The 25,475-nt window shown below is 46.0% G+C and overlaps 1 protein-coding gene across 1 annotated transcript; it reads right to left on the bottom strand.

Moving 5' to 3' along the window:
• Window positions 1-465: 465 nt before the first annotated feature.
• Window positions 466-25,473, bottom strand: Qrsl1 (glutaminyl-tRNA amidotransferase subunit QRSL1). Its single transcript, XM_032888479.1, has 11 exons — window positions 25,348-25,473; window positions 19,817-19,976; window positions 19,340-19,438; window positions 18,023-18,119; window positions 11,232-11,399; window positions 7,575-7,750; window positions 7,382-7,494; window positions 5,371-5,563; window positions 4,757-4,877; window positions 2,581-2,786; window positions 466-978 (listed from the first exon to the last, which is right to left on the bottom strand). The coding sequence occupies exons 1-11, from the start codon at window positions 25,369-25,371 to the stop codon at window positions 758-760; spliced, it is 1,578 nt and encodes a 525-aa protein (XP_032744370.1). The 5' UTR covers window positions 25,372-25,473; the 3' UTR covers window positions 466-757.
• Window positions 25,474-25,475: the final 2 nt, after the last annotated feature.

Below are 25,475 nucleotides of genomic sequence, written 5' to 3' on the forward strand. Positions count from 1 at the left end.
TCTGTAGTCTTCACCAATGTCTCTCATGCTGATCACACTGGGTGTTAATTGGGCATTTGGGATCTTCCTCCCTGAGGTTGAGGGAGATGACTGTGTGACACAGTCGGGGCTTTGAGGCCTCAGGCTCTGGGAGAAGTGACGCAAACATTTAACCAGGAGAGGGAAGAGAGAAGTTCTGTCATTTGTAACTCGGTTTCTAGAAACAAAAGGAGTCTTGTGCCAGGCTGAGGAGTTGCTCCACCTTGCGTGGTTCTGAGGCAGCCTCTACCACAGGAGGAACGGCCTGTCAGAACCGTCACCTCAGAAGTTTCTGTTACTCTTAGCACTTGGTTATCAAGAGGTACACATTTTGAGACATTTATTACTAAACCAAGTTCTACTGTAATCTGTTCTTTTAAGTGAAAATTATGCAGAATGTATTGTTTTTAGGAGCTTGTATTTTTGTGTTAGAGTAAAATCTGGCACTTGCATTTATAGAACATTTTAATATAGAATTTTACAATTACAATATACAATGTAAAGAATATTCCAGTTAACAGCATCTCAGGGATTTGAGGACGTGATTCCCAGGACAGACGGGGTTGGCGGTGAACCTGGTCACTGACACTCTGGAGAACAGCACTTCTTGGCGTCAATCTAACTGCACGGTGGGGAGGTGGGGATTCTGTCCCGTGGCAGGGGGCTTGCCTAGCAAGCCTGAGGCCCAGGCAGGATCCCCAGCCTCCTACCACCAGCCACTTGCACGTTATTCTGATCATTACTGGGTTAGAGAAGCAGAAGTTAATTTTCCATTCTCAGGAACCAAGGAGCCATCGTCCATGAGGTCCTGCAGTTGAATAACAGGAAACTGTACTTGTTTTTCAAACCACTTGGCAACTGTCAGAAGCTGCTGGTCACAGAATGCGCGTCCAATTAGCTGCAGTCCTATTGGCAGCCCTTGGCTTGAGAGGGCCACAGGGACATTCACTGCTGGCAGGCCTGAGGAAGAGAAAGACACCATCAGTTCAGCCCTCCTTCCCTTGTAAAGAAAGAGAACAAGGCTTAAAACAAACTAGGACGGTCCCCAGCCCCGAAAAAACAAACAAACAAACAAACAAAAAAAACCCAAACAAACTAGGATAACCAGGCGTATGTTTGAGGCCAGCCTGGTCTACAGACTGAGTTCTAGGGCAGCCAGGGCTATGCAGATAAAACCCTGTCTGAGAAAGGGGGAAGGAGGGGAAAGCAAAAAAAAAAAAACCATGCCCAAATCCCCCAAATTATGATAAATATACCTGTACTTTTGCATCATGCCTTGTCTATATAATAATTTGTATGGAATGACTGTGTGAGTTCACAGACACGGAGAAGTAATCTATCACTTCCCTAAAAGAATGTTTCAAACATGAAAGGAGTAACAAAAGGAAAACCCAGGTCCTTCAGGAACAAAGAGTAAAGAGAGTAAACAAGTGGAGCGAACACAAGTGGCTCATACTAGTGTTCTCAGAAGTGACAATGCAACTGTGCTTAAGGAGAGTATCCTCAGATTTGTGCTAAATTACTCAGCTGTAAAATGTCATGTCTAAAAGTTATTTTTCAAATGAGACATCGAAATATGGTGTGTGTTGGGTGGGGCTGTGGGGGAGCATGTGTAGAAAAGCAGAAAATTTCGAAGCTGGATATTAACAAGGATGGATGTGTACACAGTACACATTATATTACGTCTTAATTTTATGTTTTGTTGAGATCTGTCCCCCGCACCCCAAGGATAGCTGTGGCCCATGCCTGTCAGCCTTTTCATGCTGTGGCTGTGATATGCCTGCAAGTCACTGACACAGAGAAACGACTCAGAGCAGGGTCATGCTGACCACATCCCCCATGTGTTCTCTCTGTTCTGAAGTTTGTGCATCTTAAGAATTCATTCCTTAAGCTATGTAGGACCATCAAGTTAAAGGTCAGTATGTCTAGAACGGCCTGAGTCAGAGCTGACCAGTGGACAGCACTGCCTGCACCTGCAAATGAGCTCACTGTGCTTTTTTTCTACCATAAGCCTATCCTGAGAAGGGACTTGTACCACAATTAGGCTCCTGAGTCCTCTCTGGGGCCCTGAATGTTCAGTCTTGGGGTGTGCATTCAATAAACTCTTCTTGTTTAACTGAGATCAGTGTTTGTGTGGTTTGTGTGGTGATTCCTGAACCCCAACAGTTTGAATATTTTGAAAATCAAACTATTGCCCACTGGTAAGAAAATGTGGGGCTGGAGAGATGGTTCAGCGGTTAAGAGCACTGACTGCTCTTCCAGAAGTCCTGAGTTCAAATCCCAGCAACCACATGGTGGCTCACAACCATCTGTAATGGGATCTGGTGCCCTCTTCTGGTGTGTCTGAAGGCAGTGACAGTGTGCTCATATACATTAAAAAAAAAAAAAAAAAGAAAATGTGTATATACGGCATGCAGGAACCGGACACACACATACCCCTCAGGAGCTCTTGAAGGGGAGGCTGCTGCTTTTAGCAAACAGCCCTGCTAGGACCCAAACAGAAGACCAGGGAGTCTGTCTAAACCTTTGGAAAGAGCCACGGCATTCTTCGGGAATCCTCACCTGCCATGTTCACAGCCTGCGTGAAAATGTCGTCCTGGGCACTGCGTGTCCTGTTGTCTTCTTTGATGAACTCCAAGTATGGCACTGCCTGAGTCAGGGTGGTGGGCGTCAGCAGGACATCCACCCCAGAGCCAAAAACATTCACGAAATCATTCACAATGAGACGCCTCACTTTCTGTGCCTTGACAAAATAATTCTCATAATTTCTGTGGAAAAATAACAGTTATCTTAAAGACTTTCTTGGTTTCTGCCTTTTTTTAATGGCAATTCTCCTGCATTAGGTTTATTAGAGAGCCGCTGGGTCCTCAGCTCTATGACCAGGGGCCACTGAGACATTTTATTTGTTTATTTATTTATTCATTCATTCACTCACTGTTTTAGAGAGGGAGGGACAGAGGGGCTAAGCTGAAGTCTGAGGACAAGCAGCCAGAGTCACCTCCTTCCTTCCACAATGTGCACCTCAAGAATTATACTCGGGTCTTCAATCAGACGTGGTGGTGAGCAACTGAACCTTCTTGTTGGTCAGTCAGTGTTTTAGTTTTGAGACAGGGTCTCACTAGGTAGCACGGCTGGCCTAGAACTCACTATGTAGACCCGAGATAGTGCTGGAATTAAATGACCTGGCCACCACATCTGGCACCACCAAGATTCTTTTCCTTTGGTTTTTCAAGACAGAGTTTTTCTGTGTAGCCCTGGCTTCTTGGAACTCTATAGACTAAGGTGGCCTTGAACTCAGGGTTCTGCCTGACTCTACCTCCTAGATGCTGGCATCAAAGGCATACACCACCATGCCTGGCTGATTACTAACAACTTTTAAAGATGGATTTTGGTTAAAGACACTGTTATTCTAAAAGTTTATTACTGGAATTTTATTCATAAAATTCACTACTAGATGCAATTCTACCAGAAAACGACAAAATAATACTGTCCATTTGAGATACAGTAAACCAAAGCATTTATTTTGGGGTGAGATCATGGCGATGAAGTTAAATGGGTCTCAAGGGTTTTTGTAATTTTCTATCACCACATCTCAGTCTACCTACAGTGTAACAATGATGACTAAGTGTCCTCACATCTGTCTGACCTGTGTCTCAGTCTATCTAGTGTACCGATAACTGAGTTGGACAGTAGGAAGCAGTCCTGGAAGGCAGGTTTCATCAAGAGAAGCAAGAAAAGCATGGAGTGCTACAGTTTTGTATTTCTGAGCAGTCCAGGAGGGCAGAATGAAATTGAAGGAAGGGTGACCAACACTATTAGCAGACTGGGGCGGGGGAGCAGACACAGATGTAATCATGTGTCAGTAACACAGAGAGAGGGGCGAAGAAAACTCCCCAGCTGCCCCCAAAGCTGGTTAACACCTTAGGCCCCTCAAGTTAAAACTGGGCACAACAACTCCGGTCCCATTGAGAACCAAAGAAGATAAAAAGTGGGCTGAAGAGATGGCTCCGTGGTTAAGAGCACTGACTGCTCTTCCAGAGGTCCTGAGTTCAATTCCCAGCAACCACATGGTGGCTCACAACCATCTGTAATGAGATCCCATGCCCTCTTCTGGTGTGTCTGAAGACAGCTACAGTGTACTCACATACATGAAATTTAAAAAAAAAAAAAAAAAAAGATGTCTGCCAGAAGATAAAAAGTGTGATTTTCCTTTTCTTGTTTTAACCCTATGGAAGTATCAGGTACTCTTTCTGCACCATCTGACCAATGGCTGCACAGATACCAGTGCAGTGTGCTCCCCTACTGCTCTCCACCTACTCCTCTGTGACTCCTTTTCCTCCTGCTCGTCCCAGTGACCCTCCCGTCACGCACAGGATGCCCAGTGTGTGAGGTAGGAGCTGAGGCAGAATCTGGTCAAGACTATGCGGTAGGAGCTCCTTCCCACCCCTTGGTCTTCCTGCTGCTGTTGTTTTCTTTTGTTAATAGGCGTTCATGTCCAAGGCTGGCCTTGAACTCACTCTGCAACCAACGATGACCTTTGACTTCTCATCTCATACCCTTACTTCCCAGTAATGGGCCACAGGAGCCCATACCTGTAGTAGCGATGTGGGGCCTCAGACCTGGGGCCTCAGACCTGGGGCCTCAGTCATCTAGGGAAGTAGTCACTGAGCCAGAGAGTCCTAGGCGTGACAACGTTAAGGTTTCAGAGAAGCAAAGATTCTGAAAGCAAGGGTCTTACTCTTTTAGTAAGAAAAAGTTTCCCGAGAGAATTCTTCCTTTCACCACATCATTGAACCCTTCCTGTCTGGTAGCCGCATACAGGGCTTCAGTAGACGACATATCAACAGCAGACCTGTGACCTGAGCACAGAGGTAAGCGTCACTTGAGACCGAAGGAAAGGCTTAGCGGCACAATAGCACTACGAACGTTATGGATCTTAGAGCTTTCCTGTCTACGTTCTTCTTCTGTATTTGCCTTGTGACTCACTGACCACTTAGCTATGAGGACTACCCACGAGAGAAAAGAATAGCCATGGAGGAACTTTATGCTGCCCATCTGTCCATCTGCTGTCTGTCCGTCCATGCGTCTATGCATCCATGCATTCATCTGTCCGTGCACACTTTGACTGAGCTCCACCTTGTCAGACACTACACATGTGCTGGGCACATGGACACAATCCCTTCCAGATTTTTCCTTCAATGCAGAGAAACAAACATAAACAGAGTTATGTTGAAAACCCTAAGTTCGATACAGAAAAAAACCTGATTTACTTTCCTGAGTCACTATAATAACTAGCATGTGAATCTTTCAAACGTTTGAGGTACCCTGAGCAACCGGAAGCGGCCATCTTACCGTACTGTAGCCCGTCAAATCTCGCCATATTCGATGCTACTTCTGATGTGCACAGTACGTGGTAGCAGACGATGGAGTAGCAGGTGTGTGGCAGAGACACCTCAACCACTCTGGCTCCTTCAGCCTCAAAGAGGTCAGCAGCTTGGGACCAGAGAGACCGTATCTCACTTGACAATTCTGGTACTAGATATTCCTTAGAGAAAACAAAACAAAACACAGAGGCTGCAGAGTCTAGACAGACACGTGAACATCTGTATTTGGTGATATACTAAAACTGAGAATACGGCTGGTAGGAACCTAGAGATGGGACTAGAAATGCCGGCGGCTTGCGAGCGCAGACATCATCGGCCAGATGGAGCAGTGCAAAGCTTGGTGATCAGATGGGGACTCAGATCTGCCATGTTCACGATTCACCCAATGCTCTGCTGAGGTTCTCAGGGGTTCTTTCTTCTTTCACCTTCCGCTTCCCACACTGTTACAGGGGTGTCATCATCCCTCATTTTATGGATGGGAACTACTGAAAATAGGGAAGTGAAGTAGCATTCCTAACGCTATAGCTCACGGCAACGTAGATCTAGGAGTGTGCTAGGTTCACTTCTAAAGCCCGGGTCTGTCTTGTTCTTTAACGAGGGTACAGATAGTTGTCTTGATGACTCTTGACAGTCATGGCTGACACGTGGGGTGTCACCTGATGTCATCTGTGGATGCTTTGACCACAGAGCTGTAGTGGTGAGGGGGGCTATGGCACAGGGATGGATGCAAACATTCTGTGATGCAAAGAGGGTCTCCCACACAGAACTTTCTAGAATAAAACATCAATGGTGCCAAAATTAAGAAACCATGTTATTCTGCAGGGTAATTTATCTTTGTAAAAGATTTCTAAACTATATTATTAGGCATGTAATTGGCTAAGGAGGTGCACACCTAGGATTTCAGCCCTGAGAGAACGAGGTAGGAGGGCACCTGAGTTGACAGTCAGTCTGGGCTCAGCACTTAAGAGCACTTGAGCTTGGCTCCCAGCACCTATATCTGGTGGCCCACCAGCATCTGTAACTCCAGCTCCAGGAATCTGATGTCTCTGGCCATATGGGCACTTAGACTCATGAATATATACCCACACGCAGACACATACACCCACATATGACTAAGGTAATAAAAAGTACTGGAAATACGACTTAGGAAGTTAAGAGTACCAGATGCTCTTTCAAAGGATGAGAATTCAACTCCCAACACCCATGTCAGACAGCTCACAACCATCTACAGATTCAGCTCCAAGGGATCTGATGCCCTCTTATGGTTTCCAGAGGCACCAGGTATACACGGTACGGATATATGTGTAGGCAAAATACCCACACACAGTTACTTTTTAAATAAATAAAATTTAAAAACCCACAAAACATGCATACACAGACACACAGGCACACACATAGGTTTGGCTTTTATCTTTATTTACGTGTATAAATGATTACTTGCTGTTATGTAAGTATAGTCTAAATGTCAATAATAAAAATAAACCCAGTAACATTCAATGGGGCCTTATAAAGGTCTGCCTGTGCCTTTTACATCAGGGATCAGCTACCTGTGATGACAGGCAGACGCTGTAGTTTATCCACTTTCTGAGGATAAAATTTTATAGGTATACAGACATATTTCTTTATGTAAATAAAGAAATTACCAATGTCTGCTTTTTCACTGTAACGGCCGAGTTAAAAAGCGCAGATCTAGATCTATGAAACCTAAAACGGTAACTCTTCCTTTCCAAGCAGAGTCTCCAGACCCTTGTTTTACAGGATAATCAAATTTAATCATCACAACTCTCAGGACCTGGACTCTGTCAGCCTTGTTTCACAGATGGAGACACTGGGCTGGCTTGGAGGGCAGTAGTCGCAGGCTTAAGTTCACGAGGCCTGCCTGTAAAGGTAGTGGTGTAGAGATTCAAACCCACCAGGCCGCCTCCTATACCCTGCATTTGACTTGCCTGCTTTTCTGTAAAGTAACGGAAGGAAGTTACCTTCGGAATTCCGATACACAGTCCGCTCACATCCGGCGCGCTGGGAAGCGTGGTTGGCTTAACAGGGTCGTTTACTGTGGTGGAATCTTTGGGATCATGTCCAGCCAGCACACCTGCAAGGAGAAATCCTTGTGTGTGACAGACAGATTGTTTTACAGTGAGGCTTTCCAATAACACGCAACCGCAGAAGTACCTAGCACAATTGCTGTATCGTCCACGCATCTGGTGAAGATTCCCGGCACATCCATTGAATTCACCAGGGGAATAAGGCCGTGTCGGGAAACTAAGCCATAGCTTGGTTTGAAACCAACGGTCCCGCAATGGGCAGCAGGGTTCCTGGTGGATCCGCCAGTGTCCGACCCCAGAGCCCTGGAATTCAAAGAGAACTCTTTTTAGAGAGACGACACTCTTTAATTGCATTCGGGATCTACCCCGTCAAAGTGTACATAAAGAGTAATCTACACTCAGCTCCAAGGACTCACACGGAGTAGAGAAGCACAAAGACCCAGCAACAAACACTGCAGACTCAGGCTCCCGCCTGCCTCTGCCTCCCGAGTGGTGGAATTAGGGGAATGCACGCTACCCGGCCTTTCAACGCTTCTGAAAAGTATGTTCGTCTGTCTGGTTTTTGAGAGCATTATGTTATCCTAAGTTTCCATCCCTGTATGTTTGTTAGTAATCACCTCTTGCTGCCGTTAAAATCATAAAAACTGAGAAATATTATATGAAATATCAAAAAGTAACAAGTAACCACAAGCAGTAAGCTTTCCCAAACTAAGAGACCCAGATGCCACTTTGCCCGCCCACTTGGAGTTATGGCCAGAGATGCACTGCCGTTTACATAGGCAGTGATGTTGTTCTCACCTAGCACGATAGCCTCTCGTGAAGCTTTGCTAATAAACAGCATTACCCACAATTCTCTGCTCACATTTGATTTCTCTTAGGTTGCTGTCCTCCAAGTAGCAGGATAAATGAACTAAAGGTCTGTTTGCTATTATAGGTTTTTAGATTTATTTATTTACTTAATGCATATGCATATTCTGTCTTCAGACACACCAGAAGAGGACATTGGATCCCATGACAGATGGTTGTGAGACACCATGTGGCTGCTGGGATTTGAACTAAGGTCCTCTGGTAGAGCAGACAGTGCTCTTAACTGCTCTCCAGCCCATAAATTCTTAACCTATATGATCCATCAGTTCAATTCATAGATTTACTTGTAGTGAGCTGTGGTTTAACGTCTCAGCCGCATCGCTGATGAGATTTTAAAATGTTGGTCACTCTCATCTAAAAAGAAGTATTTGTTAAATGTGCATTTTGAAAAGGTTTTCATTATCCAACAAAGTGAATGCCCATCTCACAGCCTGGGCACCTGGAGGCTATGTCTGATAACCAGTCACAAGACGATGAATGTAGGAAGCCCAAGCAGGAAGTACCCAGAACAGTCAGATCCAGAGGACAACCAGGGAAGGTTGCTAGAGACTGGGGGTGGGGCAGGGCTAATAGGTGCTGAGTTTCAGTTTTCCAAGATGAAAAAAAAATACATTTTTAGATTAATTGAAAAACTACACATGCTTATTTTATCACAACTTGAAGTGGAAATAAGTATAAATGGGACTCCACGGAGTGGCGAGGCTGAGCGCGCTGGTACCACTAGCTGGGCAACGCTGGTGGGTCTTTGCTTTGCTGAGACGGGCACAGCCGAGAACCTCTCCCGGCATTCCTGTTGGCCCTGGTCGCTCCTGCTCACTAGTGCGGAGTCGAGGCCTGGCTGTCTCTGCTGGGCAGTGCCACTGCTGCAGATCAGTGTTTGCTATCCTGACTACCGAACAGGACTGCCGGTGTATCCGTGAGGTGTCTGCAAGTGGATCGAGCTGCCGCTGATGGCCTGTGAGCTGACTGCTAGTTTCCAGACCACACAGAGGGAGTCGCTCCAGGGTCTAAACAGGTCTGCTTTCCTCATAGCCTTTCTTTCCTGCTACCTCTGGTGGGTGTGGGCTACAAGGGAGGTTTAAAATGTTTAAGAACCATCATTAAAAATAAGGATCGAAAAAGTTAAAAGTTATAACAACTGAAAATTTAAACAATTATTTAAAAAGAAAGCTGTTATATAGTACATGCTAATGCAAAATTTGAAGCATCATACAGCCATGGATACAGAAGGAAAAACTGTCTTATTGCAGCAGCCGTAAGGGCCTGCTACACGCCATCATCCAGACACCTCTATACATGCCTGACATCCACGCCCTAGCAAGGACTCCTCTTAACAGGAGCTGCAGGTCCTGTCCTTGTCTCACCTAAAGCCCCTGGGATAACTTCCCATATCACTCACTGCACAGCGCCCTGTCCCATTCTCCATGTGGCTCAATAATACTCCAAGAACCTCCGTAAGTAAAAACTGCAGTAAAACAAATAAATCAATGCGAGGGAGACAAAAGCAGACCTCAGTTTGGACACACCCAATCCGAAGTTACTTTTGGTTGGTGCTTCTGCTGATCTTATATACATATATGTGTATGTGTAGATGTGTATAATCTGCCATCATACTGAAAAGTAGCTCTGTGGACTGAGGAACAAACGTTCCTAACAATAACTTGCGCTCTATAGGAAATGCAATCTCATCAGGTCCACTTAAGCTGCAAAATCGGTCTGCTGCTTTCATAATCTTAAAAAGACACCGTCTCTCATTAGCATCCGCTGACGGCTGTGTAAAAGGGAAGCCTGCATTTCCATAGGAATTGTGTGTCAAGCGCCGTCTCCTCAGAGAAGGCTCAGGAAGGCGCACACTAAGTGGGCTGATGAAGGCAGGAAACCTCACTTGCTCCTGCACTTCTAACGTGTCAGACGCTCATGAATATTAACGCGGGGCTCGAGCAGTCCAGAGATAAACGGAATAGCTTTTCCTCTTAACCAGACTTCGGGAGCGGGAAGGGAGAGCTCTGAGGGACAGCCCCACAGCTCTAAGACATGTAAATAACTCACTGGTCACAATGCTTGTGAAGAGCGAGTAGCTTCGGTGGATAATTAAAGAGGGGATACATGCATATAACATCACTGAGGAAACACGCTGAACTTAAACGGAGACTGGTAAGTAAACATTCACTATTCTCCAGGTGGTTACGAGACGTTTGACAGGCCTGACACACGCGTCCGCCCTCAGGAGCTGGAGCCAGCGGATTAGAGGTTTGAGGCTACAGCAGAGACCACACTTCAGATACCCGCTCTCCCGAGGAGACGAGATGCTTTTAAAAGTGGGCCTTAAAACGTGGCTGGTGGGTTCTTATCAACGTGTAACAGAGAATCGACTCCTAAGGCGGCTGGAGAGCTCAGCTTGGTAAGACACTGCCAGTCGCAGGTTTATGGAAACTCTATTTTAAATATCTTACTGATTCTCACACCACAAGGGGATTTTTTTTTTCCCTTTAGAGATTTTCTGAAGGATAAATCACCATGATCAGCTCAGCAACAGTGAACTAAAGCCGTCGGCATTTCCATAGCGAATGGATGCCAGAATAAATTATTAAAAAATAAGATTGATGAAGTCCACTCACGTTCAATGTTTTGTCTGGTGAGATCCATGAGGCCATGTTTTAAAATAACCAGAGATTACAGGAGCACATTTTAAATGTCACTTTAAGTTTTAATGTACAAAGTTCACATGGCGGGCTGAAGTTGAGTACCCTTGGCGGTTCAATATACCTTACAGGGACCAGGGTCTGAATTCCCGTGTCACTGGGTTTTGCGTGTAGTTTGACCATGTGTACCTAGGCGGGGCTTACAGAAAGCAGCCTACGCAGAGTACGTGACCGCTGCCTGGGCGGGGCTTAACGCACAGACCAAAGCATCTTACGCAAAGCACGTGAACGCCGCCACAGCTGCTGCGCTGCCGCCCGAGCTTCCTCCAGTTATGAGCCAGTGTGAATCCCCGTGTGCGTCGTGCCGGCTTCTTTCTCTGTACTGCTTTGAATATGTCCAGGGGTTTTTAACTGGTCCAAACACGCCATCTGTGCTTCCAGATCTGAGGTAGAGAAGCAAAGCTGGGCCTTAGAGAAAAGTCATGTCCCCAGGGATGCTCATGGAACATCCCTCAGCCTGTGTAGCTTGAGCTGGAGGACCCGAGACCACTCACTCACAGCTAAGCGGGGTGGCACAGGAAGTAAGTCTATGCCGGAGGAATGCTAGAGTGAAACCTGTCTCAAAAACCAAGAGCAGGGATGAGGAGATGGCTCGGCGTGTGAGATGGCTTGCTGTGCACACATAAGCAAGGCAGACACGGCCATATGCCAGCCACCTCAGCATTCTGGGTAGGGTGAGCATGGACAGGCAGACCCCGGGACCTTGCTGGTTAGCTAGGCTGGTCTAAAGGACAAACTTGAGGTTCACTAAAGACCCCGTCTCAAGGCGTCATGACTGAGTATGTTAGAGAAAGACATCTACTGTGCCTCTGCATGTCTGCATGTGGTGCAAGGGTGCATGTATTGCTGTGCATACATAGCACAGAGAGAGGAGAGGCCAAACAACCACAAAAAATGTGTGTGTGTGTGTGTGTGTGTGTGTGTGTGTGTGTGGTCTAGTATCCCTGGTCCTTTTCTCTAAATATTTAAAGATTTATTTAGTGTGGATTTCCTAACAATAAAGACATTTGGTGGGTTGGGGATTTAGCTCAGTGGTAGAGAGCTTGCCTAGAAAGCGCAAGGCCCTGGGTTCGGTCCCCAGCTCCGAAAAAAAAAAAAAAAAGAAAGAAAAAAAAAAAAAAGAAAAAAAGACATTTGGTTATACAGTCACATTATATTTATCAATCATTACAAAGTTAATACCAATGTTATATAATTACATTTTGACAGCTGGGTTTAATACTTTATAGCAGTTTATGTGCTTCCAGGATTAAGTTCAGAATTAAGTCTTATATTTAGTTATCATTCTCTCTTTTCTATTTCAATGTTTTAATTAGATTATGCTAATTGTATGTAAAGGTGGGTTTCATTATGACATACATGTATATACTGTACTTAGATTATATTCACAATGATCCCTTCTCATTTAATGGTTTATTTTTAAGTTAGGCCTTGCTCTGCAGTCCAGGCTGACCTCCAACCTTTAGCAAGAAAAGACAATGGGTTATTTCCAGTTTGGGTTACAGATGAAGTCACTAAAGACGGTTCTGAAAGGTCCTGTCCAGCACTGTGTACAAACAGAAGCCCTCCCTATCTTGTGGATGAATATGTAGGACGGAATCTATGGGGCCACACGGTAGGCAAAAGTCAAGCCATAAGAAACGAGTAGCCAGGTACAGTGGTACCCGCTGAAGTCCTAACACTGGGAGGCCAGCCTGTGCTAGAGACCTCTGTTTCCCACAGCTGATCATCTGCAGTCCGCACCTGCAATGTGGAGGCAGTACGAGTTCTCTCCGCCCTTGTCAGTGGGCCATCCTAATAAATGTATACATCTTATATGGTTGCAATTTCATTTCCTGATAGTTATTGACATTTTCATTATTTTTTATATTAATCATGTCATCTTTGATGAAATGCCTGTTTAAATATTTGTCCATTAAAAACAAAACAAAACAGAGAACTAGGAATGGCTCGGTGGTTCAGCGTGCTCCCTACTCTTCCAGAGGACTGGCACTCAGTTCCCAGCATCCATCCCAGGCATCGCATAACCACCTATAACTCCAGCTCTAGGAGATCCCGCCTCCTCTTCTGGGCACCATGGTTACCCCCAGACATATGGCATACACACACACAATAAATCTTAAAAAAGAATTCTGAAGGGTTTGGTCCCTGGTATGTCCATCCAGCATGCTCCAAGGGATGGCCCCACTCTCAGTATACAGCATCGCAAACTGGACTCAATGGCTAATTAAAGACAAAGAAAGAAGTTGGGGTAGGGAGGAAAGTAGGGGTAGATCTTGACCTGAGAGGATTTAGGGAGAGGAATGAGGCATGAATACGATCAAAGCACATTGTAAGAAGTTCTCAAAGAGAAAAATCTGAAGTCCCTTTCCAATAAGAAGGACTGAGCAGCGCAGTGGGGGGGGGGGAGCGCTGCAGAGAGCAGAGCACTGCAGAGAGCAGAGCACTGCAGAGCGCAGATCGCTGCTTCCTAGAGACAACCCAAGAATCAGCTCGAGTTCCGAAGCAAGACTCACACAGTTGGGCATTAGCATTTCACTTGAATGTTCCCATCTCTCCCTCAGAGTAGGGCATTCAGTTGTTCAGTGAATGAAAATGTGTCACATTCCTGCTATGTGACAGAAACCAGAACGCACTGATTTGGCAGGCACCAAGTCATCAAAACTGCATCTGGCCAGGGGTGGGAGTCAGGTATGGACCAAACCTTCTCCACCCAAATCCAGACAGAGCCTGGCTGTGTGCTCAGGAATCTGGGACATAGGAGTGTGGCCACGCAGTTTGGAACACAGGAAAATAGTGTCACCCTCCACCTCATGAAAGCCTGTGCCACTTGTATCCCAAATGTGTCATCTCAGGCAAAGCCATGTATCGTACCTTAAAAAAAAAAATCAAAATGGGAAAGGCTCACTGAGTAAAAGTACACACACGCACACACACATTCATATTTATGGTATCTATCTATCTATCTATCTATCTATCTATCTATCTATCTATCTATCTTTGTTTGTTTGTTTGTTTGTTTTTGAGGCTGGGTCTCTCAGTGTGGCCCTGGCTGTCCTGGAATTCACTCTGTAGACCAGGCTGGCCTTGAACGCAGAGATCCTCTGCCTCCCGAGTGCTGGGATTAAGGGAGTGCACCACCACACCAACTAAAGTTGTATACATTTGACTAACAAGTTTCTGATTTCATCGTTTTAGCTTTTGCACTCTTTGGCCTCATCCGTGGATCGCTTTCTCACATCTTTCTGTTTTTATGAAATAACCTCAGTAGAATGCTTCCTGGTTAGACCTGCTACACACTTCTGTGTTGTTAGTTGTCGGTTAGGACTTTCCAGCTGCCTACACAGGTAATGGTGCGCCCTCCAAGAATCACGTTGGAGACAGGGTGAGACGTACTAAGACATACGAAGTGTGCTTTTTCCTCTTTGGCCAGGTCAATTTTGATCAGCTGAGAAAAGAAAAACATCCTAAAAACCCTCGTTCATGTTTACTTTCATGGATGGCTCATGAAGCATATATCTACGGAGAACTTGGAGATCACAATCGACGTGGGGGTCAAAGGGCTGTTTCTACAAAACTGGAACTCTGACTTATCATTGTATAATCATTATGAACCAGCATTATAAACGTGAAAAGAATTATAGAGTGAGAAAAATCTGAAGTCTCTTTGCTGACTGACTGGCGACCCCCACCCTGGCAGGTATGAGGAACAAGGCCAGGCTATGTGTTTTACATCTGCCTCCTCCGCACTCCTTGGTTGTCTATCTGTATGTACACTTCTGTCTATGTGTGGATGACCAGAGGCCAGGGCGGGTCCTGGAGCACCTGAAGCTGCAGTTACAGGTATCCCCGAGTCATTTACTCGATGAGGTGGCCGGGAACTGAACTCGGAACCTCTACAAGACTGTAAGCGCTGCACGGGGACTCCGGTGCTGGGCCATCTCTCCACCTCCTACTCACACTTCTTCAACACCACACTGACCATCGTAACTGGCTCAATAAGGCAAAATGCAGATAGTAAACAATAAAAACTGGCTCTGCTATCTACATAAAATATCTATAAATATCAATTAGAACAAATGAACCTGGACAAGCTGATATGATAGGTCCAAAGAGAAAAGCCAATTATATTTTTATGCACTTGCTATGAACAATTAGAAACTGATAAACCACAGCATAAGATACGTCATGGGCTGCAATGTGGCTCAGTGGGCAAAGCCTGGGGTCAATCTGCAGTTATCCGTGTGGTGGGAGAAAAGCTCAGACTCCCAGAGTTGTCATTTGAATGCTACCTGTGCGTGGCCAATTCCTCAAAATAAATTAATAATTGTAACTAAAAAACATAAGTCACATAAGCCCAGAGAAGGTTTACATTGGGAAATCTTAAAAGCATTCCTGAAAAAAAACAAAACAAAACAAAAGCCTCGAGCAGTGCACACTCATGATGTGTGTGAACTAGAAGACACGGCTGCCAGTTCAAAACTTACACGGCAAACAGGGCTGTGGTGTGTTCAGTGACTTCGCAAAGGCGCACAGTGAGAGGCTCCCGCCCGCCCGACACAGGCCCGCTTGTGTGTGTTTGCAGGGAACAAGGACAAGCTTGTCCTGTGTAAACAGTGCTTCACCTTATTCAAAAACCTTCAACAACATGGGTGGCATCGCTCAGCAGAGGAGCTAAATCTGTAAAGCGAGGAGAAAACCCGCCATTTTGGTTTGGAATATGACTACTGGAAGCATCATAGAAGCATAAATCATGAAAGAAAAAACGGTGAGATGGAGTTTATCAAAATTAATTTTTTTTCTGACTCTTTGAAAAGCACAGTCTGTATGATGGGCAACACTGATTATCAACTTGATGGGATCTAGGATTAATGAGACAGGCTGACTCCATGACAGGCTTCAAATTGGCAGTTTAGGAGATGAGGCCTAAATCTGTTTCCAAGAACTGGACAAGCCCAGACAAGTCCAGGCCTCGGAATCTGCCCGGACACTTGGCCTGAGGCACGGACAGTGGTTCAGCAGCGGTTTCCAGACTCCCCAGCAAAGATTCTGGAATGTCCCTAGAGAGAAAGTCAATGACAGGGGTCACCTACTGCTCCCCTAATGAGCTTTAAATTAGGTCTTCGAGCTCACTTTGCAGTCTCTCCATCTTGGGATGGAGACCCCAGCATGCTGGGCTTCTGCAGAATAAAACACTCTGCATTTATACTGTTTGAGTCCAGGTATCATTCTTTGGTGAGTCATGGGCCCTTACAGGGGTGCCTCTCCGAGTGTCTAGACTGGGTGAACTGAGGTAGGAGGACACTGATTGTGGGGCACAGTCTTGAACCATTGCCATGGCCAGGGCCCCTGACAAGGAAGGAGAGCTGGCTCAACAGCGGCATTCAGGCTCCCTGCTTCCTGACTGCATGGCCGATTTGACCAGGGCCTCAAGCTCCCGCCCCCTGTCTTCCTGCCAGGTGGGCTCCCCGAACCCCTAAGACAAAGAAGCCCTTGGGATCAGTCATTTGCAAAAAGCAACCAATACAGACGGAGAACGAAAAGATAAACTAAAGACCGAGAACAGATTTGCAAACTCCATCTGATAATTCACCACTTTACAAAAGCCTGGGACAAACTCAAGAGTCAGAAATGCAAACAGCTTGCAGGAAGACACTTAACGCCCCTTTACCAGGGAAGCACATTCTAGAGCCCAAACAACATCCCCATGTTGTCAGACAACTGAGCATGACCTCTTACTATGGGGACCAAGACTCTGGCCTCAGAGATGTCAAGAAACGGATGGAGACCTGGCTTAGTCAGCAGTTGAGAGCTTGGGGAGTGGGGCTGACCTCTGCTGCCCACCTATCTATCTGCCCATGTGCCATCCCCTCACCTATCTGCCCATGTGCCATCCCCTCACCTATCCAGGTGCCATCCCCTCACCTATCCATGTGCCATCCCCTCACCTATCCATGTGCCATCCCCTCACCTATCCATGTGCCATCCCCTCACCTATCCATGTGCCATCCCCTCACCTATCCATGTGCCATCCCCTCACCTATCCATGTGCCATCCCCTCACCTATCCATGTGCCATCCCCTCACCTATCCATGTGCCATCCCCTCACCTATCCTATCCATGTGCCATCCCCTCACCTATCCATTTGCCATCCCCTCACCTATCCATTTGCCATCCCCCCCCCTATCCATTTCCCACCACTCCCCTCACCTATCCTTGTGCCATCCCCTCACCTATCCATGTGCCATCCCCCACCTATCCTTGTGCCTTCCCTCACCCATCCTTGTGCCATCCCTCACCCTATCCATGTGCCATCCCTCACCCATCCATGTGCCATCCCCTCACCTATCCATGTGCCATCCCCTCACCTATCCATGTGCCATCCCCTCACCTATCCATGTGCCATCCCCTCACCTATCCATGTGCCATATCCATGTGCCATCCCTCACCTATCCATGTGCCATCCCCTCACCTATCCTTGTGCCTTCCCTCACCTATCCTTGTGCCATCCCCTCACCTATGTCCAGTCCCCTCTCCAATCCATGTGCCATCCCCTCACCACCCCATGGGCATCCACTCACCTATCCATGTGCCATCCCCTCACCTATCCATGTGCCATCCCCTCACCTATCCATGTGCCATCCACTCACCTATCCATGTGCCATCCACTCCCCTATCCATGTGCCATCCCCTCCCCTATCCATGTGCCATTCTCTCACCTATCCATGTGCCATCCCCTCACCTATCCATGTGCCATCTACTCACCTATCCATGTGCCATTCCCTCACCTATCCATGTACCATCCCCTCACCTATCCATGTGCCATTCCCTCACCTATCCACCCATGTACCATTCACTTACACAGACACACACGGAAATAAAAGTAATTCAAGCAAACATCTTACAAAGGATCCTCAAGAGATCCCTTGCTACCTTTGTGTATCTACATGCAACGGGATTGAGGGCAGAGCTATTAAATAAGAAGAGGAAAACTTCATTTACTTACCCCATGGCAAACTCATCCAGATTTGTTTTCCCCATGAGCAGCGCTCCCTGATCCAACAGCCTCTGAACGACTGTGGCATTGTAAGGCGGTAAATAACCTAAAGAACGGTATTTTATTACGTGAGAGAGCGCAACGGATAGGAAGCGTGGTTTTAACCTTCAATTAAGCCACTATCATTAGAGCATAAGCTATTCCTAATTTAAACAGCAGGGTGTACTTCCTTCTAAAAGTTAACTCTTCCTCTGCCGACTCTCTGCCGGTCACAGATGCTCGTTACGCCATTCACTGTTTATAATCTGAAACACCGACTTAAAGTGTACTATAAAATGCTGGACGGCAAGGCAGACCTAAGACATTTGACTCCATATATTATGCTCAACGTTTTCTTCTTCTTTTAGTGTTATGTCATGCAGTAATTTTTATGAGTTTTGGTTAGAAATAGGCCGTCATGCACTCAGGAGGCAGAGGCAAAAGGACCTCTATGATTTTGAGGCCAGTCTGAATAACACAGCAAATTCAGGCCAGTCAGGGCTATATGAGACATGGTTCTCCTCTTCCTTCTCCTCCTCCTCCTCCTCTCCCTCCATGACCACCACCACCACCATCACCACCACCACCACCACCACCACCACCTACAGACTGAAACAAACCCAAACCCCTCTAGCCTATATTCTGAAACACTCAACGAGGACTCATAGCACATTGCTTTGGTGGGCAGCGTTCTGAGTAGCTTTTCTTTCTCCACTCATTTTCCCCATTAGGATCCGAATATTTTGGTAAACATTTTTGTTTTCAGCCTGATAGGTTAAAGAATAAAACTAAGGATGACCACACAGTTCTAAGAGATGGTGAGCAGACGCTGATGGATTTTCAGTGTCTACAGGAGCCTGCCAGGACCAAGTCCTCTTGAAAAGGCTTCTACACTTCATAAACAGTACTCATTGACGGGCTGGCCATGGCCTAAAGACTCTGTGTGCAGTGAGCAAGCAGTGGGAAAGCAATGACCTCAGTGCTTCCCCCAGGGCTGTAATTAAGCTCTGGTTGTCTTGAAGTATCAGAATGCTTTTAAAGATTTTATATACTTTATGTACTTGAGTACACTGTCACTATCCTCAGACACACCAGAAGAGGGCATCGGATCTCATTACAGATGGTTGTGAGCCACCATGTGGTTGCTGGGAGTTGAACTCAGGACCTCTGGAGGAGCAGTCAGTGCTCTTAACCGCTGAGCCATCTCTCCAGCCCCCAGTATTTCTTTAAGTATGAAAAACACCCATCTTTAAAAAAGTATGAATGTTGTAATCAGTTCGACTTTACCTTTTAACATATTTGATGCGCATGTTGTCTCAATGCCAGACGTGCTGAAGTTGTCTTTTACAGCAACAGGGATTCCATCCAAATCTCCAAGAGACTGACCTGTGTTTAAAAGCCACAGGGGGGTGGAAAGATGGCTCAGTACGTCAGTGTTAGCACAGCATGCCCTGCATTGAGATTCCAGCATGGCCACATGACATATGGCTGCCTGTAACCTCAGCGCTGTGAGAGGTGAGGACAGTGGCTGCTCTGGCTCACTGGCCATAAGTGGGAGAGTGACAGACCAGGGCACCACACAGACACAGACACACACAGACGCACACGGGAAATTGTTACACATAGGCACTGTACAGCACTTAGATTAAGTAGCTCAGGACGCGTTCGTTAACCGAGGGCACTGTTTGAGTTTAAACCTTACCTACTGACAGCCACAGCGCTTGAGAAGTCACTGCAATGTAGTTGGACAGAATTTACATTTACCTTGCTTGTACCTTTTCTCCGATTCTTCAGCTTGCTTTAAAGCCAGCTCTTCTGAAACGGTAATGTAAGCATTTAGATACTTGGTTTTCTTGATGAGGGAGAGACATTTCTTGCAGAGCTCTGTTGGTGTAATGTGGCCCTGCTTCAGGGCTGAAGAAACCTACAGGAAGGAGAATTCAAAAACGCGTTTACCGATTCTGTACAAAGTCCAATTCTGGGAAAGTCCAAATCTTGTGTCAAGGGAGCAATCGACAGAACGCAGAGTGAGGCTTGGGTTCAAATTCTAGAAACCATGCACAGCCTATACTCAGGGAGGGCGGTGAGCAAAGGGCAGCACTGACCAGCAGAGGATGGGAAGGGTGGGGAGGACCTTCCCCTTCCTTGGCTACTTTTGTTTCTAAGTGGGCTTGGGTGAGCAATGGTTTAGGTGAGCACTTTATATCTCCCGGGGATTCTGATGAGACACATCAGGTGTTCAGAAAAAAACGCACGTATATATGACAGACATACACACATAGTACCTTTTATAAACCGAGACTTTCTGTCCTTTCTTATGCATTAAGAAAGCTGGTGGACAAAGTGCTAAAATGCATGAGAAGCAGAGTTGCAGAGACAGCCCAACAATGAAGAGCTCATAGTGCTCTTGCAGAAGACTCATTTGGTTCCCAGCACCCATATTGGGTGGATCCCAAGCACCTGTAACTCCAAGTCAGGGGAAATAATGCCTCTGTCCTCCCATGTACCTGCACTCATATGAACACACCCACACATAGACACAACAGATGCACGCATGTGCTTGTGTGCGCACACACACAGACACGCACGCACACACACACACACACAAACACTCAAAAATAATAAAATCACACCTTTAAAAAATGCATGAGAAAACGCAGCATGTTGGTGCATGACTTTAATCCCAGCACTCGGGAGGCAGAGGCAGGTCGATCTCTGTGAGTTCAAGGGCAGCCTGGTCTACAAAGTGAGTCTAGTACAGTCAGGGCTACACAGAAAAACTGTCCTGACAAACAAAACACCCCACCCCCCAAAAAACACCCCAAAAACAAAACAAAAAGTCCGAGAAGTGACCAGGCTTGTTACCTGTGCCCTGAGAGGAAGTGGGCATTACTTGGCATGAGCTTCTGGAGGTAAGAACAACAGGTAGTTGCTGGTCAGAAAAGGACTTTCTTTGCCAATGACATGCAGACACCTTCACTACCCACCTGCTGCGTGAGCTCAGGGACAAGGGGGTCTGGAAAGGAGTAATATTTATTGAGTAGTCACCAAGCACCAGGTACTGTTGGGCTGTCTCATTAAGTCAAGAACAGTTAGTGTTTTTACCTTTCTTGGACAGGTGACGAAACTGAATCTCAGAGGCTGTCATTTGTGCAAAGCCACACAATACAGGACAGGGTGACTCTGTAATATACTCTCCTTACCAGTGCTACGTCTACTCCTGTGGAAGAGTTTGTCCCCCTGTTGACTGAGTTCCCATGTCTTGCAGGTATAAAGCCACAGGGTTTGCAGTTAGGGGAAGAGTCCACAGATGATGGGCTCTGGACTTCTAAACGCACTGTCAAAGCAATGACATTCTCGGGGCTGAGTTTCAGGAACAGTGTGGAGAGGAGGTTTTGGAGAGGCCTCTGGTGTTCATGGACAAGGAAAAAGGCCTTTCATAGGGAGGCTGCAAGAGAGGTCCGGGGACGGGATGGGCGGTTAGGAAGAAATTCAGGGACAAGAGAAGTCTGCTGCAGGCTTTATAGTAAAAGAAATGCTTCAGAAGTGAGGAGCTGGGGGGCAACAAGCAAGAACAGTGTGCTCTAAACCATGGAGGGTGGGAAGAGGGGGGACAGGGAAGACCTAGAGCAAGCACACGCAACCCCAGAGTTCAGTTTCTTCATTTGTCCAAGAAAGTTAATAATGCCTAACTTCATGAATTAATGACACGAACCGACCAACCACACGGTGGACGGGCAGGTCCATCCCAAGGGAAGCTGTACCAGTGAAGACTCTGGCCGTCTGACTAAGATGTCACCGGCATGCAGAAGTGTGAGTGGGGCAGCCGGCAGGGCCTGAGCCCAGGCCCCTTCCTGCAGCGGTGCTGTCCTTCCTTAGGGATGTTTTTAGGGACCCTCAATGTGAGGAATCAGGACGGGAATTGGAAAGAGAAGTGAGACAAAGATGCTCGTGAGATGGAACGGCCTGGGTACGGAGTATGAGACGCAGAATGGAGAGCCTTCCTGGGGCAGAACAGCTATGCCACATCTAATATAAAAATGTCAGCTTACAGCATTCTCACTAAGCAGTGTCCTCCCCTGGAACTTCTCTGCTGATGGTAGTGGGCTTCCTGGTTCTGTCCGTACCTATCCATCCTGCACTATCCCTGGTTCTGCTTGTATCTACCTACCCTGCACTATCCCTGTTTCTGCTCGTAAACTCTCTACCCCGTACTAGAGTTCATGGGGAGGGAGGGATAGCTTGTGTCCTCTTGGTCCTCTTTACCTCTTTCCCCTTCTCTCAAAAACCCAGGTCTTCTGCAGCAAGCCTTCTTGGAGTGACACTCTCCCCTTTTCCTCCTCTGAGACTCCAGTCAGGCACTGCCTTTCATGGCACCTAGTTCACTGCTACCTTTGTTACTGCTGTCACTGTTGTCACCCTGGTCCACGACCTGCTTTAAATTCATAGCTGGTTGATGGCTCATGCCTGCAATCCTAGCACTGGGAGGGAAAGCAAGAGTACCTGGAATTTAAAGACAATCTCAACTAAAGAGTAAGTATGGGACCAGCCTGGGCAATAGGAGACCCTGTCTTAAAACAAATAAAATTAACCAAAAAAAACCTCCTGTAGAATGCTAGCTGGCCTCTCCATTCCCTGACCTTACTTCACACGAATGGTTCCCATGTTACTCCAGTTACCACTTACTTGGTTGTAGCCATTCTCCATGACTTAAAATCTCCTAGATCTCAGTTCTAGCCATCCCATATCTGTTCCCCTTTTACCTCATTTACTATGCACACAGCCAGCAATGCAGTAAGGACACCAGCCTCACAACCGTGAGGAAGTGGATCCCCCATTCCTTTTAGAGAACAAATCTTGTTTTACATAACAAGATTCTGCCTCAAAAAAACAAACAAAACCAAAACCAAGAAAACCGATAAATTTGTTTTTTCACTAACAGTATGATTTGTGTGAAGGCTATTCCCAGTTGTCAGCTTGACTGTATCTGATATGCCACATGCAGTGTAGGATTTTTTTTTTTCTTTTCTTTTTTTTTGGAGCTGGGGACCGAACCCAGGACCTTATGCTTGCTAGGCAAGCGCTCTACCACTGAGCTAAATCCCCAACCCCGCATTGTAGGATTTTACATATAGCTCACATACAATGTATGGTAATTTTATATATAAATTAACATTTATACATATTAACATATATGTCACCTTTCATACTTACATATCATTATATAACACAAAAATATTAGCACATATGCATATATACACACATATGTATACACATGTTAATTTAATATATATGCACACACACCTGTACATATATGTTAAATTAGTATCGATGTATCACTAAAATGGTGCCAATACTCAATACTAAGTTACCAGGGTCTACCCAGAGACCACAGTAAGCCATATACTCTGAGCTTTAATCACACAGATCTCTCTAATTGAGTCCAGAGGGGGAACCAGCTCAAGTTTTAACTAAGACCCCGGGTTATTCTGAGTGGGCAAGCAAGACTGTTGTGAAGCTTGAGAGAGTTTGGCCTCAAACAAAGGCAGGTGTGCCATGTTAAAGCAAGACTGTGAATTAAGGCAGGGGCAGGAAGTCGACAGAACAGACTATAGGGCTTCGTGAGTCGATGGACACAGAGACTGAAGAGCAGTGTACAGACCCGCTGGTAACATGCGTGCTTCTGGGTTTGTTCTGGGCTCGGTGCAATGGCGCCTTTGCTTGGTTTAGCGTGTTCTGGGCGATTGGAAGAGCCCTCCAGAAGGCTCTCACAGATAAGAACCTTGGCAGGGCTTCCTAAGCTTTTCCCACTCACAATCCTTTTCTTCCAGACAAGCTTGGCAAAGCACAGGTACACTGAGATACAAAGTCAGCGTGCAAGACATTTATTGCTAAATCATAAAGAATTTGATTTTAGAAAAATTCTCCAGAGGCTAAACGCTGGCTGCTCTTCTGGAGGCCCTGAGTTCAATTTCCAGCACCTATAAGGCAGCTCTCAACCACCTAGACTATAGTGGCACGGGATCTGATACACTCTTGTGGGTGTGCAGACATAATGCAGTCAAAATACCCATATACAATAAGTAAATAAATAGATATTTAAAAAATTCTTTGGTATACATAATTTTGCTCTTAAAGATGATAGCAAATCTGCATACCAATGAATGCATAGACTCATAGACTTACTTATTTTAAAATAAGGAATTAAATCCTGGCTGCAGGTTGTTTCAATGTTGTTCCCTTTTTCAGTTTACCAATATTTTGATTTGCTATATCAGTGCCAAGAACACCACTTTGCATAAGTATGTTGTATGAAATGGTAGGAGCATGTATAGAGCCATACTGGGAAAAGCTGAATAACCTCACTTCGAACTTACTTAATAACTTTTGAATGAAACTCAAGTCGATAACTCAAACAGCCATTTTCAGTATCAAGCACCTTAATGCAATAGAACCCAGAGAAACACGAATTTCACACTTAGGGTATGGACGCGCTGAGGAATGATTTAGGAAAATATTAAAAGGTGTTGTTCTCTGCAATTAAACAATTATGTTTCCACAAGTTTAGAAAGGTTGCACATACGTTAAATCCTAACACAGAACACCCTCGATTCTGAGTTGAGATGTTTCAAGCAGCATTTGCTGGCTAGTGCACACATACTGCTCTGAACCTCGTGCAGAGAAGTCGTGAAGGAGCAACACTGGGTGCTGTCAGAAACACCTTGAATTCACAACGTGTTTGACTTTGAATTAACTTTGTCTCTAAGAAACATCCCCTTTCCCCTTTTAAACTGCTGTCAAATTTTCTCCTACATTTGTGGTTGCGACCTATTGCTTAAATAGGGGTTCAAACATGATGTGTAGAAACCCTAGTTGTTCGGCCGTGTTTTTCCTTTGTTTATTTTTTTTTAAGCCATAATTTATTTATTTTTTTTTTTGGACATCATTTTTTTGGTTTGTTTGAAATTTGCATGCTATAAAATCGCCCGGTCCCTAAGCGAGCACAGCAGCGACAGGCTTGAAATGGCTTGTCTGAGAAACCATTCCCAAATCGCGCGGGAGGGATGCAATTCCACTCCACGGCTCGGGGGTTCAACAATTTCTCTTGACGTGGCTGACTCCTGGGAATTGATAGAGGGTGTACGTAAGAGCCTAGGTTCGAATCCCACTTCCCATTCAGGAATGTAGGCGGCCAGGCGGAGCGAGCAGTGCGGGGTGACCCAGGGCGACCTTGAACTTCCAAGTCCTCCAGTGTCTCCGCCCTCCCTGATCCACTCCTGGCCACGTCCACTCACTTCTCGGAGAGTCCGGCCCAGCATAGTCCTCTGAGTCAGCCCAGTACCACAGGGTCCCAGAGCAGAGGAAGAAGTCAACGTCGGCCACCAGCGTTACATGGGCGCAGACATCTTGGATCCTCACGCCC

This window comes from Rattus rattus, chromosome 18 (genome assembly GCF_011064425.1).
Source record: "Rattus rattus isolate New Zealand chromosome 18, Rrattus_CSIRO_v1, whole genome shotgun sequence".
Taxonomy (NCBI): Eukaryota; Metazoa; Chordata; class Mammalia; order Rodentia; family Muridae; genus Rattus; species Rattus rattus.